Source organism: Caretta caretta, chromosome 2 (assembly GCF_965140235.1).
Source record: "Caretta caretta isolate rCarCar2 chromosome 2, rCarCar1.hap1, whole genome shotgun sequence".
Taxonomy (NCBI): domain Eukaryota; kingdom Metazoa; phylum Chordata; order Testudines; family Cheloniidae; genus Caretta; species Caretta caretta.
In genome coordinates this window covers 40,255,632-40,267,898 of record NC_134207.1, presented here as the reverse complement: position 1 = coordinate 40,267,898, position 12,267 = coordinate 40,255,632, and the positions used below count along the sequence as shown (strand labels likewise).

The 12,267-nt window shown below is 41.9% G+C and overlaps 1 protein-coding gene across 10 annotated transcripts in view; it reads left to right on the top strand.

Moving 5' to 3' along the window:
• The window catches only part of VPS13B (vacuolar protein sorting 13 homolog B), a 940,751-nt gene that overhangs the window by 112,447 nt on the left and 816,037 nt on the right, over positions 1-12,267 (top strand). For all 10 annotated transcript variants that reach the window (XM_048841327.2, XM_048841328.2, XM_048841325.2 and 7 more), the window contains one exon: positions 5,518-5,692. In XM_048841327.2, coding sequence (XP_048697284.2) covers positions 5,518-5,692 — 175 coding nt within the window. The remainder of the gene's footprint in view (positions 1-5,517; positions 5,693-12,267) is intronic.

Below are 12,267 nucleotides of genomic sequence, written 5' to 3'. Positions count from 1 at the left end.
CCTTTTTATTCTATTAGTGGAGCTGTGAGTTTAAATCTGCCTGGCAGAATATATCTAGGAGGATATGTAATTTATTATAATAGCTGATTTTGTGCTACACTGAAGATTATAAAAGAACGTAGCCACTTTTTTTTTTATCCATTTTGGGATTTTGCCTTTCAATTGTTTCTTCTTTGAGTGGTTCTGCATAGTCCCCTTTATGCATAATGCCCTAACTGGTCTACCCTTCCCCATAGCGTCTTTGAATGCTCTCAGGGAAAGGTTATATAAGGAGGTGTTGCACTCTCTACTGTCTGTCTTCCTTCCAGCTGCTTCAACCAGATGGAAGTGAGCTAATCTGGTCCTTCAGAGCTGGGTTTTTTAGATAATTGTTGTTGGTAGCTTATAATGTTAGTTAAATTCGAGAGTTTGTAGTTGTACTTAGTTTAATATAATTTTAGGTTTGGTTCTGTATGATGACAGAACCAAAGAAAAAGCAGATGTAAGAGGTGTTCTTTATGCCCAGCTATCTTCCTGGTGTCAGATGACCACGTTAGGTGTCTTAAGAGTCTTGGAGAAGGCCACTCTCCTTTTGGATGTTCTGTTTGTCAGATTTTTACATTCAGAGCTCATAAAGAATGTCAGAATAGACTGCAACTGTTCCTGCTTAAAGAAGCTGTTGTTGCTAAGCCATTGGTCTCCAGGAGATCATCAGATCCAAAGATTAAGAGAAAAGGAGTACTAGTGGCACCTTAGAGACAAACCAATTTATTTGAGCATAAGCTTTCGGGAGCTACAGCTCACTTCATCGGATGCTTATGCTCAAATAAATTGGTTAGTCTCTAAGGTGCTGCTAGTACGCCTTTTCTTTTTACGAATACAGACTAACACGGCTTCTACTCTGAAACCAAAGATTAAGAGGCCTGTTTTGGCTCTGGCTGCCTCATTTAGTAAGGCTAAGATGCCTAAAAGATTCTGTCTTCATCGGTTCCAGATGAAGTTCAGAAATTGCTTCTGATAGATGCTGAAAGAGGTATCCTAGGGTCCGTGGGGTCAAGAGTTTTATTCAAGATATTTCCTGGTGTGGAAAAAAGATGGGGATCTCTGATCAGTTTTAGATTTGAGGAAGTTGAACAGGTTTGTTTGAAGTTTTGTTTTTGAATGTGAATTCTAGCCTCCATAAGTCCCTTACTTTCAGTTATGGATTGGTTTACAACTTTTGATTTAACATATGTGTATTTCCATATTTCTATCTGCAAAATCATCATAAATACCTATGTTTTGTGGTGTCACAGGGACATTTTCAATACAAGGTCCTGCTTTTTGGCCTTTCTACAGTCCAAGAGTCTTTACAATGTAACTTTCTATATTAGCAATGCATTTCAGAAGGCAGGAAACCTCTGTTAACCCATATTTAGACGGTTGACTGCTGAAGTCTCCTTCACACGAATATCTGCTAGGCTACATCCAGTTTTGCTACCTCCGTTCCTACGGATTTATGATTGCTTCTGAATATTAAAAAGTCAAATCTATACTCCACTTAGACCGTATAAAATGGATCTTCTATCCTGGACTTGGTAGTAGGAAGAGCTTTTCTCCCTGAGGAAAACATTCTGAAGATAGTACAATCTACTTTTGAGATACATCGTTGTTGAACTCAGAAAGTGATTTTCTTTTTGGGTCTAATGGGTCGTATGCCAGCAACTACTTATGTTACTCAATTTGCATATTTCAGAATGAGGCAATGAGACGCTGGTTGGGTTGGTTTACAAGCTGGACAACCTTCACATGTCAGTCACCATGCCTAAGAACATTTTAGATTCTTTCATGTGGTAGATAAAAGAACTAATGTTCTCGAGGGGATCTTGGTCAGTTCCCCTTTGCTGTCGATAATGATAAATCTGATGCATCGAACAATGGATTGGGATCTCATCTGGAATCTTTCATAGTTCAAGGTGACTGGGTGTCCCAGGAATAGGATTTACACATAAATGTTTTAAGATTAAGGGCTCTTCATCTGGCTCTCAGGTCTTTTCTTCCTCATGTAAAGAGGAAGGTTGTTTCAGTTGCAACAGACAATACAGTGGCTATGCATTATGTCAACAAACGAGGTGCCCACTCTTTTCTGCTTTGTACTAAGGCAGTCAATCAGTGGGATTGGAGCACTGTTTATGTTTGTTCGGTGGTCGTATATCTAGCAGGGGAGAGCAGCGTGTTGGCAGATCGGCTCACAGAAGCAGTTTCAGATGCACGAGTGATCACTGAAAGATTATGTGGGCAAGAGATTTTCTCCAGCTGGAGTCTGTCCAAACAAAATGATTCAACAAAATGTCTCTTCTGTTCAAGAGCATGAAAGAACAGTCAGTCCATCTCGGTCACTTTCCCTCTCTTTCCGTTAATTCAGAAGGTGGTGAAGAAGATCGGACAGGACAAGGCAAGAATGATCCTGATTGTTCTAGCTTGGCCGAGGCAACATGGACCTGCTCCAGCTGTCATAGAGAACCAGTGTACTTCTTCCTTTGTCTCCAAACCTATTGTCACCGCAGCAAGGCAGGAGTGTTCTTTCAGATCCCAAGTGTCTTCATCTGATGGCCTGGACTATAGGACTTTGATTAATCTAGAAATATCTTGTTCCATGTTGCTGCAGAATGTATTCATTCTAGAAAACAATCTGTGAGGAAATATTACTTGAAATAGGTTAATTTGCTTCTTGGATGCAAAGCAAATCTGACTTATTAGTTTCCATTTCTATTCCCTATATATTAGAGTATTTGATATATTTAAAGTCTGAGGGGCTAATTCTTTGAGTTCATTTAGTGGATCTTTCAGATTATGATGCTTTGATTGATGGTAGGTCATTATTTGTCCATGATACAGTTAAAAGGTTTATGAAGGCGTTATCTAACTTGTATTGTTCCTGTAGAGATATGGTTCCACCATTGGATCTGAATTTGGTTTTATCTAGGCATATGAAGTCTCCTTCTGAACCTGTGGCAGAGTGCTCTTTATTTTATTTATTAAAACTGTGGTTGTTTTTGCTATAACATCAGCCAGAAGCATGAGCGAATTATATCCCTATTTCTCATAAGGACAAGATGGTTCTTGGACTTGATCACAAAAATAGTATTTGAGTTTCACTTCAGTCGGACAGTTAATTTACCAGTGTTTTTTCCAAAGCCACATGCTAATAAAGGGGAATCTCCTTTAGATACTAGAATGGTTTTAGCCTATTTTTTAAATAGAGCAAAAGATTTTAGGTGGTCTTTTTGGTTATTTGTTTCTTGTGCTAAGAATCATGTGGGTTACAGTGTAGTTGTCCATACTATTTTCAGATGGGTTAAACAATGTATCTTTAAATATTAGAAGTTAGCAGCATTCCCTCTGTCTACTGTTATGAGATGTCATATCACTAAGGCAGTTGAAGGATCCTTTGCTTATTTTAAACATGTTCCTGTCGGGGAAATCTGTAAACCTGCTACTTGGAAGTCAGTCTGTACATCTACTAAATTTGCTTTGGATTTGGTTTCGAGAGCAGATGCGAGATTTGGTAGAGCGGTGCTTCAATCATCATTTAATTAGAGCTCTGTTTCCTTCTGTGTTTTTCAGTACTGCTTGCCAAAGTACCCATAAGTGGGAATATGCAGAGCCACTTGAAGAAATGAAGGTTACTTACATGTAACCAGAGGGTTTTTTTGAGGTGACCCCGCATATTCGCTTTTCCCACCCACCTTCCCCATCTTTGTTAGCATCCTATCTTGGTTTCTCTGGGTCAGTGATAGCAGGAACTGAGATGCAGAGGGCACAGGGCCCCTTATATAGCCTCACCCTCAGAACATTTGAGGATGTTGAAAGGAAGGGCAGGAGGGGGCACAAGTGTGCTCTAACAGGCACTGTTTGGAGAAGATTCTACTGTTAGGCTGTATCAGTCAGCACATTACCCATAAGGGTAAATATGCAGAATCATTTTGAAGAACTTCATTTTTATGGCATAATCACCAATTGATTTAAAAAAATTTTTTTTGAGTATCAGGGACAAATGGAGACAGATTTTGAATGACGCTGCTGAAGGGTTGCTGGAAGCCCTGAATATGGACTTAAATTACCAACCTGGCTATGTTTTGATGAAAATAGCAATGAAATGTCTCATTTGTGGGGTCATATTCATCAGTGTTCTTTTCTTCTGCTTCAGCAAAGTTTCATGTTGTGGTATATTTGATCATGAAGAACCCAAAGAAACCAGTTTTCTGTACTTTTAAATGGGCATGACTTTTCTTTTCTTGCTATGTAACAATGTTTATATTTTACTTTTGAAAATTATTTATTTTCATTAGTGCAGTTGCTTCTTTTCTACCACTTCCCTCAACCTTAGGCATGTTGACTCAGATAAATTCATACACTGCTGATGCTTAGTTATCACTAAACACCAAGCATCCATTTGCAGTACTATTCAGCAACTTTCCATCTCCAGAAGTTGGAATGAGAAACAGCCACCAACTGATTTCAACGCTGTAAAGCAAGGGTAGTCAATTATTTTTTTCAAGGTCCCAATTTCTTGGTCAGGTATAGTCAAGGCCAATATTTAAAAAAAACAACAATAATGATAATAAATAAGTAAATAAGATTTTGGGGTCCATTCAAAAGTGTCTGGTGGTCCAGATTTGGCCTGTGGTCCACTTATTGACTACACCAGCTGTAAAGTATAAAGACTGTTATGGATGAGCTAAACAGCTTTAAATAGAACACCTTCCAAAATTTTTTAAATTTTAGTAAATCAAGCCGCCTTCACAGTTCATACATCTACACATTCTTCTCTCTTCAGCTTCCAGTGATTAATTCCAACCACTGATCATCCACCTCTCTTCAGTCACTACTCTCCAGCCATTCTCTTATCTTCTCTGGAGTTCTAGAGAGTTTCCTTATTTCCTAATCGATATAATTAGGCATAAAAATATGTATATTTTGTTCTCATTTTGCTTTCACCTTTTTAGAATAACTAGTTGACATTCGCAGATTGAAATTAGGAACTTGATGTTTCTAGGATCAAACTTTCAAATATATGGACATACGATGCTTCAAAAAAAAAAAAATGAAAAAACGAACAAACAAACCTTCCAAAACCCAGCTGACTTAAAATTTTTCTTCAGGGTGGTGGTTTTTTTTATTGTTGCAATGGTTTTTACAGCCCTGGAATGCTTTCATCATTTTCTCCTACATAGCAAAATGTGTTCAATCAATTTCAGACACCCCAAACTTTAGTGTAGAATGTTCTCCTTTATTGTAACATAAGTTGTTATAAAAATGTAAATTAAAGTATTTTTCATGCGCATCTCTCTGCCATTAATACAGTAAAATGTTGTTTTTATTTAGGTTCCAAAGTGTGAATGTTTTTGACTTAAAGATATTATAATGTTGTGATATTGTTTTTGAAGAGAAAAAAAATAGGGATGTTCTATCTATAGCATCATATCTTACATTTTAAAACTTGATTTTAGTGAAAATAATTATGATTTTTTTTGCTTTATATTCTTTATATTGTAGATTCATACGTTAGTTGAAAGTTTGAAGCTTTCCATCACTGATCAGCAGCTCCCTATGTTTATACGCATAATGCAGCTTGGGATTGCTCTTTACTATGGAGAATTGGGAAACTTTAAAGAAGGAGAAAATGAAGATCTAGTTTGTCATACTAAAGATATATTGGGAAACATCTCAGGTACATATAACTGTTATTTCTCAACCAAAAATAATTGTGTTTTATTTTCTGATTTTTAAAAATGTGAGTGTTCAACACAAACTATTACAGTGTCTTGACAATCTGTAATCTGGTAGAGCTAATACATTGTGCTATGTAAGTGTGTAATACTTTTAACATTATTTGTGTGTTATGCTGAGAAAGCTATTTTGATTATCCTAGCTAAGATGAGGTTGTTTCTGGACAAAACTTTGGATTTTGATGATCATGCAATGTAGCGGGAGACTTGGGGTTGTTAGTTAGTTTTTGATATTTTTTAATTTAATTAAAATATAGCTTTTTGATTTTTGTTTTTGTGTTTTGACTTTGAAACTATATATATACATATATTTATTTTACTGTGAATAGAAATGTCAACACTTGTTCAAGTGGTTGCACATGTGAATTTCATTCTTGGTGTCTGTGTACCCAGTGTATGGCCATCAGAAACTTTTTCTCTCAGCAGTATCCGGTGAGTGGCTTGAGCGCTGTTTGCCATCACTTTCCACTGCGTGTAGGTATAAAAGACAAAGCTGCCCCCAGCCCCTCTGTTTCTTCTGATCTTCTGCGACGGTCGTTGGAACCCCTTTTAATTACTAGAACAGCTTTCTCTCAGCCTTTATGTACATAGTCTAGTTGTAATTAGTAGTTGTAGTTAGTTTAGTTTTAGTAGTTTAAAAAAAAGTTAAGATTTTATAGTTTTTCCTTGTTTCAGGTTTCTGTTGCCGCCACCAAGGCATGCCTGGGTCACCAGGCTTCAAATCATGTGCTTCTTGCTCAGAACCTATGCCTGTGAGTGACTGTGTTGGGGCGGTGCCCCACCTCCAGGCCAGATTGGGCTACAGCAGGCCAGAGCAGCTGTGCAGACAGGCAGCCAATCAGAGATGGCCTGCGGGGAGCCAATCACAGGAGAGCAAGAGGCAGCCAATCAGGGTTAGGCTAGGCCTTATATAAAGGCTGCCCAGGCAACAGGCAGGCAGTCTCTCCCAGACCTTCAAAGGGGAAGGTCTGACTCCTGAATGAGGAGACAAGCACCTGGGCAGGCTCGGGGGAGCAGAAGGGGGTGAGTGTGGACTAGGGGGCATGCTGGAGGGCAGTGTCCTGAAAGAGGAAGCTGCAAGAAGGGAACAACACAGGTCCGGACGCCAACAGAGAGCGAGAGACTGACAGGACACCACCAGTGGAGGGCGCTCCACATGGACTGAGCTAATTCCCAGAGGTACCAACAGGGGGCGCCGCGGTGGTGAGTCCCAGCCATGTCACAGTGACCCATACAGCATTTATTACAAATACCTGGGTGGGGCACATGTGAAGGACCAGTGCCAGATTTGCCAGGACTTCAAGCATAGAGTGAAAAGCGATAGGGAGGCTAGGCTGAAGTTCCAGCTCATGGAGGTGGAGCTGAGATGACCCTCAGAGCTGTCCTGGTCTGACTCTGTGCCAAGTGCTGCAGCTTCAGTCAGAAGTTTGCCTCCAAGAGTGTCAGAGTCCCGGCACTGGTCACTGTCACCTGTGCCTAGGAAGGAGCATAAGTCTTCCAGAGAGGCTCTGATCAGAGGAAGATCTCCACCCCCAAGTCTGCAAAGCAGGGGGAAAGGGAGTCAAGGCAACTGAGATCTAATCACCCCTCCTCCAAATCCGTGCCTAAAACTGCACAAAGAAAAGGAGTACTTGTGGCACCTTAGAGACTAACCAATTTATTTGGGCATAAGCTTTCGTGAGCTACAGACTGGGAGTGGCTAAGTCATTATGCAAGGTAACCTATTTCCCCTTGTTCCCCCCCCCCCCCCCCCAGACGTTCTTGTTAAACCCTGGATTTGTGCTGGAAATGGCCCAGCTTGATTATCATACACATTGTAAGGAGAGTGGTCACTTTAGATAAGCTATTGCCAGCAGGAGAGTGGGGTGGGGGGAGGTATTTTTTCATGCTTTGTGTGTATATAAAAAGATCTTCTACACTTTCCACAGTATGCATCTGATGAAGTGAGCTGTAGCTCACGAAAGCTTATGCTCAAATAAATTGGTTAGTCTCTAAGGTGCCACAAGTACTCCTTTTCTTTTTGTGAATACAGACTAATACGGCTGTTACTCTAAAACTGCACAGTTAGCTCCAGTCCCAGAATGGGCACCGTCGAGTCCTGTGCCAGAAATGACACTATTAACTTCAGCAGCACTGCATCAATCAGATATGATCTTGGTGCCGAGTACTCTGGAGGCATTTGCAGCATCGAGGAGTTTACTTTGTTTGTTGGTGCTGGTATTGTTGGCGGTACAGGAATCAGCTCCTACGGTACTGTTAAATCGCCCTGTGCCAACATCTGTGGTGCAGCACCTTGTAGTGCACCAGCTGCCTACTTCCTGGATAGTCTACCCATTTGTGCCATCTAAGAGGAAGCTGGCAACGATGGTGTCTCTCTAGCCATCAGTGGGTTCTTGGCCCCAATCACTGGAATGAACTTGGATAGACCCTCCATGGTCTGTAGAAGGGAATTCTTCTTCATTGGACCCCAAGGTGGCCTCATATCTGTCAGTCGTGAAGCAGTACCCACTGCTTCCCACGTAGATCCTTCCTCTCTGGGTACCCTATTGAACCCAAAATGGGAGCTTCTGTGGGAATGTGGCGAGGAGGTCATTGGGATCTGGTCCCTTATCAGCGGCTCTTTTGGAACCACTGGGGTTTTCCCCCAGCTTCTGAATCCTCCCCTCCCTGTTCTTCCTCAGTGCCCTTGTCCAGGAGGAGTGAGTCCTTGCATGAAGCTGCCCCACTTGCAGTGTCTGATATTGGGCCCAATGCAAACTATCAGGAAGAGGTTCTGGAGGAGCCAGCAGAACATCTTGCAGAAGAAGTTCAACCACTTCTAGTCTTCTCCACTCTGGATGAGATGATTTCCTTGGAGGCAACATCACTCCCTCCGGACCACTACAAAACTTATCAGGAATTGTTAGAGGGGTGCTTCAGACTTGGGGAATCATGTCCAGGAGGTCAGAGAGTCCTCTCTTTGCCTGATCAATGTATTAACTATGCCAGGTCCACCTAGAGTGCACTGCCAATCAATGAGGTGATTTTGGAGCCCATAAAGACACTATGGCACACCTCATCTTCCTTGCCTCCTACCTTGAACCTTGTGGAGCACAAGTATTATGTGCCCTACCACGGGTTTAACTGTCTGTTCTCCCATCCTCCTACAGGGATGCTAGTGATTGCAGCGACTAACGAAGGGATCACCAGAGGCTTCAAGCTCCCACCCCCAAATCAAGAGGCAAAGAAATATGACTTATTTGGTATTGGGGGTATTGTAGCTTAGAATCGCTAACCACGGGTTCTCCTGAAATGTTCTGATTTTAATTTCTGGGGCTCCATGGAGAAATTCAAACATCTGCTCCCTGAGAATGGTAGACAGGAGTTCTCTTCCCTGGTGAACAAGGACAGATTAGTAGTGAGAACTTGGCTGCAAGCTGGGCTGGATGTGGCAGACTTGGTAGCTAAGGCTATCGCTTCTGCAGTCTCTGTGTGGAGGTCTTCATGGCTGCAGTCTTCTGGTCTACCCTATGAAGTCCAGAATATTATTCAGGACTTGCCTTTTGAGGGTACTTTTCTGTTCTCAGAATAGACAGACATCAAGCTTCCTGGCCTTAAGGACTCAAAGGACACCTTGAAGTCCTTGGGTTTGTATGTATCTGCCCCAATCAGAAAGCACTGTCAGACTCAGCATTATCCTGCTTTTCTCCTCATCAAGACCAGAATTAAAAAAACCTGGGTTATAGGAACAGACCTCCCACTCCTTCTGCTTCGGTTCTAGCTCCTGGTCCTCCTGGACACCTTCTAAACAGTTATTCTGATGGGTCAGTCAAGGATTCCATACCAGTCTCCATATTTCCAGACCCTATCTCAAACATTTGCAAAGTCTTCCCACTTCCTCAGTGCTTGGTCCCAAATTACTTCAAACCAGTGGGTCTTAAACACTGAAAGTGGGATATACCCTCCAATTTGTTTCTTCCCCTTCCTGCCTCCCTCCCTCCCACCCTTCCTCTTCAGGCCATTCTCATGAGGAGCTCCTGCTCCAGGAGGTACAATCTGTCCTCAAGGGAGGCTACCGTAGAGGATGTTCCACAGTATCACAGAGGGAAAAGGTTTCATTTCTGCTATTTCCTAATATTGAAAAAAGAAAAGCAGGACATATGTGGCACCTTAGAGACTAATAAATGTATTTGAGCATAAGCTTTCATGAGCTACAGCTCACTTAAACTTATGCTCAAATAAATTTGTTAGTCTCTAAGGTGCCACAAGTACTCCTTTTCTTTTTGCGAATGCAGACTAACATGGCTGCTACTTTGAAACCTAATATTGAAAGTGAAGCGAGCTGTCAGACCAATTTTAGACTGCGTCAACTCAAGAAATTCTTTAAAAAGATAGTTTTGTATGGTTACCCTAGCTTCTATTATCCTGTCATTTGAGAGTAGTTTGCCACCATTGTCTTTAAAAAATGCCTGCTTCCATGTAGTGATCAGTCAAGCTCATGGACAGTATTTCAGGTTTTTGGTAAATCAAAATCATTACCAGTTCACCATACTACCATTTGGCTAGTCAGCAGCTCCCAGGGTTTTTACAAAGGTTATGGCAATGATAGCTGCATTCCTCAAAAGATTGGAAGTGCAAGTTTATCCCTGTCTGGACGACTGGCTTGTCAAAGGCCAATCAGGGTGCAGATACTGTTAAGTGCATCTCTGATCCAGTCAATGTTCAATGCTCTGGGACTTAGTGCAGTGAAGTTTGTCCTCTCGCTGGTCCAAAGGATACAGTTTATAGGGACAGTACTGGACTTGACTCAGGCCAGAGCTTTTTTTCTGGACTTGAAGTTTCAGACAATTCAATCGGTTGTTATAGATCTCAAAACTTACCTGGTCACAACAACGTGACACTGTTTGAGGCTGCTGGGGCACATAGCCTTCTTCCCAGTATGTCAGACTGTGCCTTGGAATTCTGCAGGGTTTACTGGCCTTTGTTTACTCACAGGGCTGTCACCATCTAGACTTGGTAGTGATTATGTCTTCTCATGTCCTCATCTCCCTAGATTGGTGGACAGGTCTGGCCAATGTATGTGTGGGCTTTCTCTTTGCCCCCCTGTAACTGATGGTTCTGCCCTTGGCTGAGTAGTTCTCTACAGACTCAGAGTCTACGGTCTGCAGAGGACTTAACTTTAACATCAACATCAGTGTCAGAGAGCTGAAAGCTGTCAGCTTGGCCTGCCAAGTTCTTCTGCAGCAGATCAAGTGAAAAACCCTTAGTTCTGACAGACAACACATCAGCAATGTTCTACCTCAACAAATAGGGAGGAGCCCGCTCTTCTCCACTTTGTCAAGAGGCAAGTCTGCTTTGGGAGTTCTGCGTTGCCAACTGGATAGATCTAGAAGCTTTTTTACTTATCAGGCTCCAAAACCATCTGGCAGACCACCTGAGCTGGTCGTTTGAGTTACTATGAATGGTCTCTTTGCTCGGTTGTGGTCAGATACATCTTTCAATGGTGGGGGTCTCCCCAAATAAGCCTTTTTGTGACAAGGATCAACAGTGTCTTCAGTTATGTTACCTGTGAAGTGGCATCCTGGGTTCCCTGACAGATACATTCATACTACCATGGTCTCACAGGCTCATCTATGCTTTCTCACTAATTCATCTCATTCATGGGGTATTACTAAGGCTAAGATGGGACCAGGCCAGAGTAATACTCATAGTCCCAGCATGGATCTGTCAACACAGGTACTGCACTCTTTCCGCACTCTCAGTGAAACCACCTATTTCACTTCCACTGGACTTGAACTTAATTTCCCAAGATCATGGAAGTCTACTCCACCTGATCCTGCAATCTCTTCATTTAACTGCATCGATGCTCCATGGCTAGATATTAGGGAGCACTCTTGCTCAACAGGGTGCTAAACAGTAGAAAGCCCTATCAGGGCTACTTACCTCTGTAAATGGATATGTTTTTCCATCTGGTTGTGCCATTCTGGACTCTTGCTGTCCCATTCTTTAATTCAATGCATACTAAATTACTTATTATACCTGAAACATCAAGGATTGGCTGATCTATCAAGGTACATCTAGCAGCTATTTCAGCTTTCCACTCTAAGGTGGATAATTGGTCTATTTTTTCAAACCACATGTCAATAAGGTTTTTGAAAGGCCTAGTCAAATTGTATCCTCAGGTGCATGATCCTGTTCCCCTGTGGGATCTAAACTTAGTGTTGTCAAGGCTTATGGGGCTTACATTTGAGCCTTTGGTCACTTGCTCTCTGCTACATCTGTCAGTGAAAGTGGCATATTTGATTGCTATTACCTATGCCAGAAGGGTGGGAGAGCTGTGTGCTGCATTAATGTCTGGGCCTCCCTATACTATCTCCTTTAAGGACAAAGTTTACCTGCACCCTCATTCGATGTTTGTTGCGAAGGTGGTGTCTGCTTTCCATTTCAACCAGCCTGTTTACGTACCTGCAATCTTCCTAAAACTACATTCGAGCAGGGAAGAGGATGTTTGCACATGATGGACATCAGAAGAGCTCTG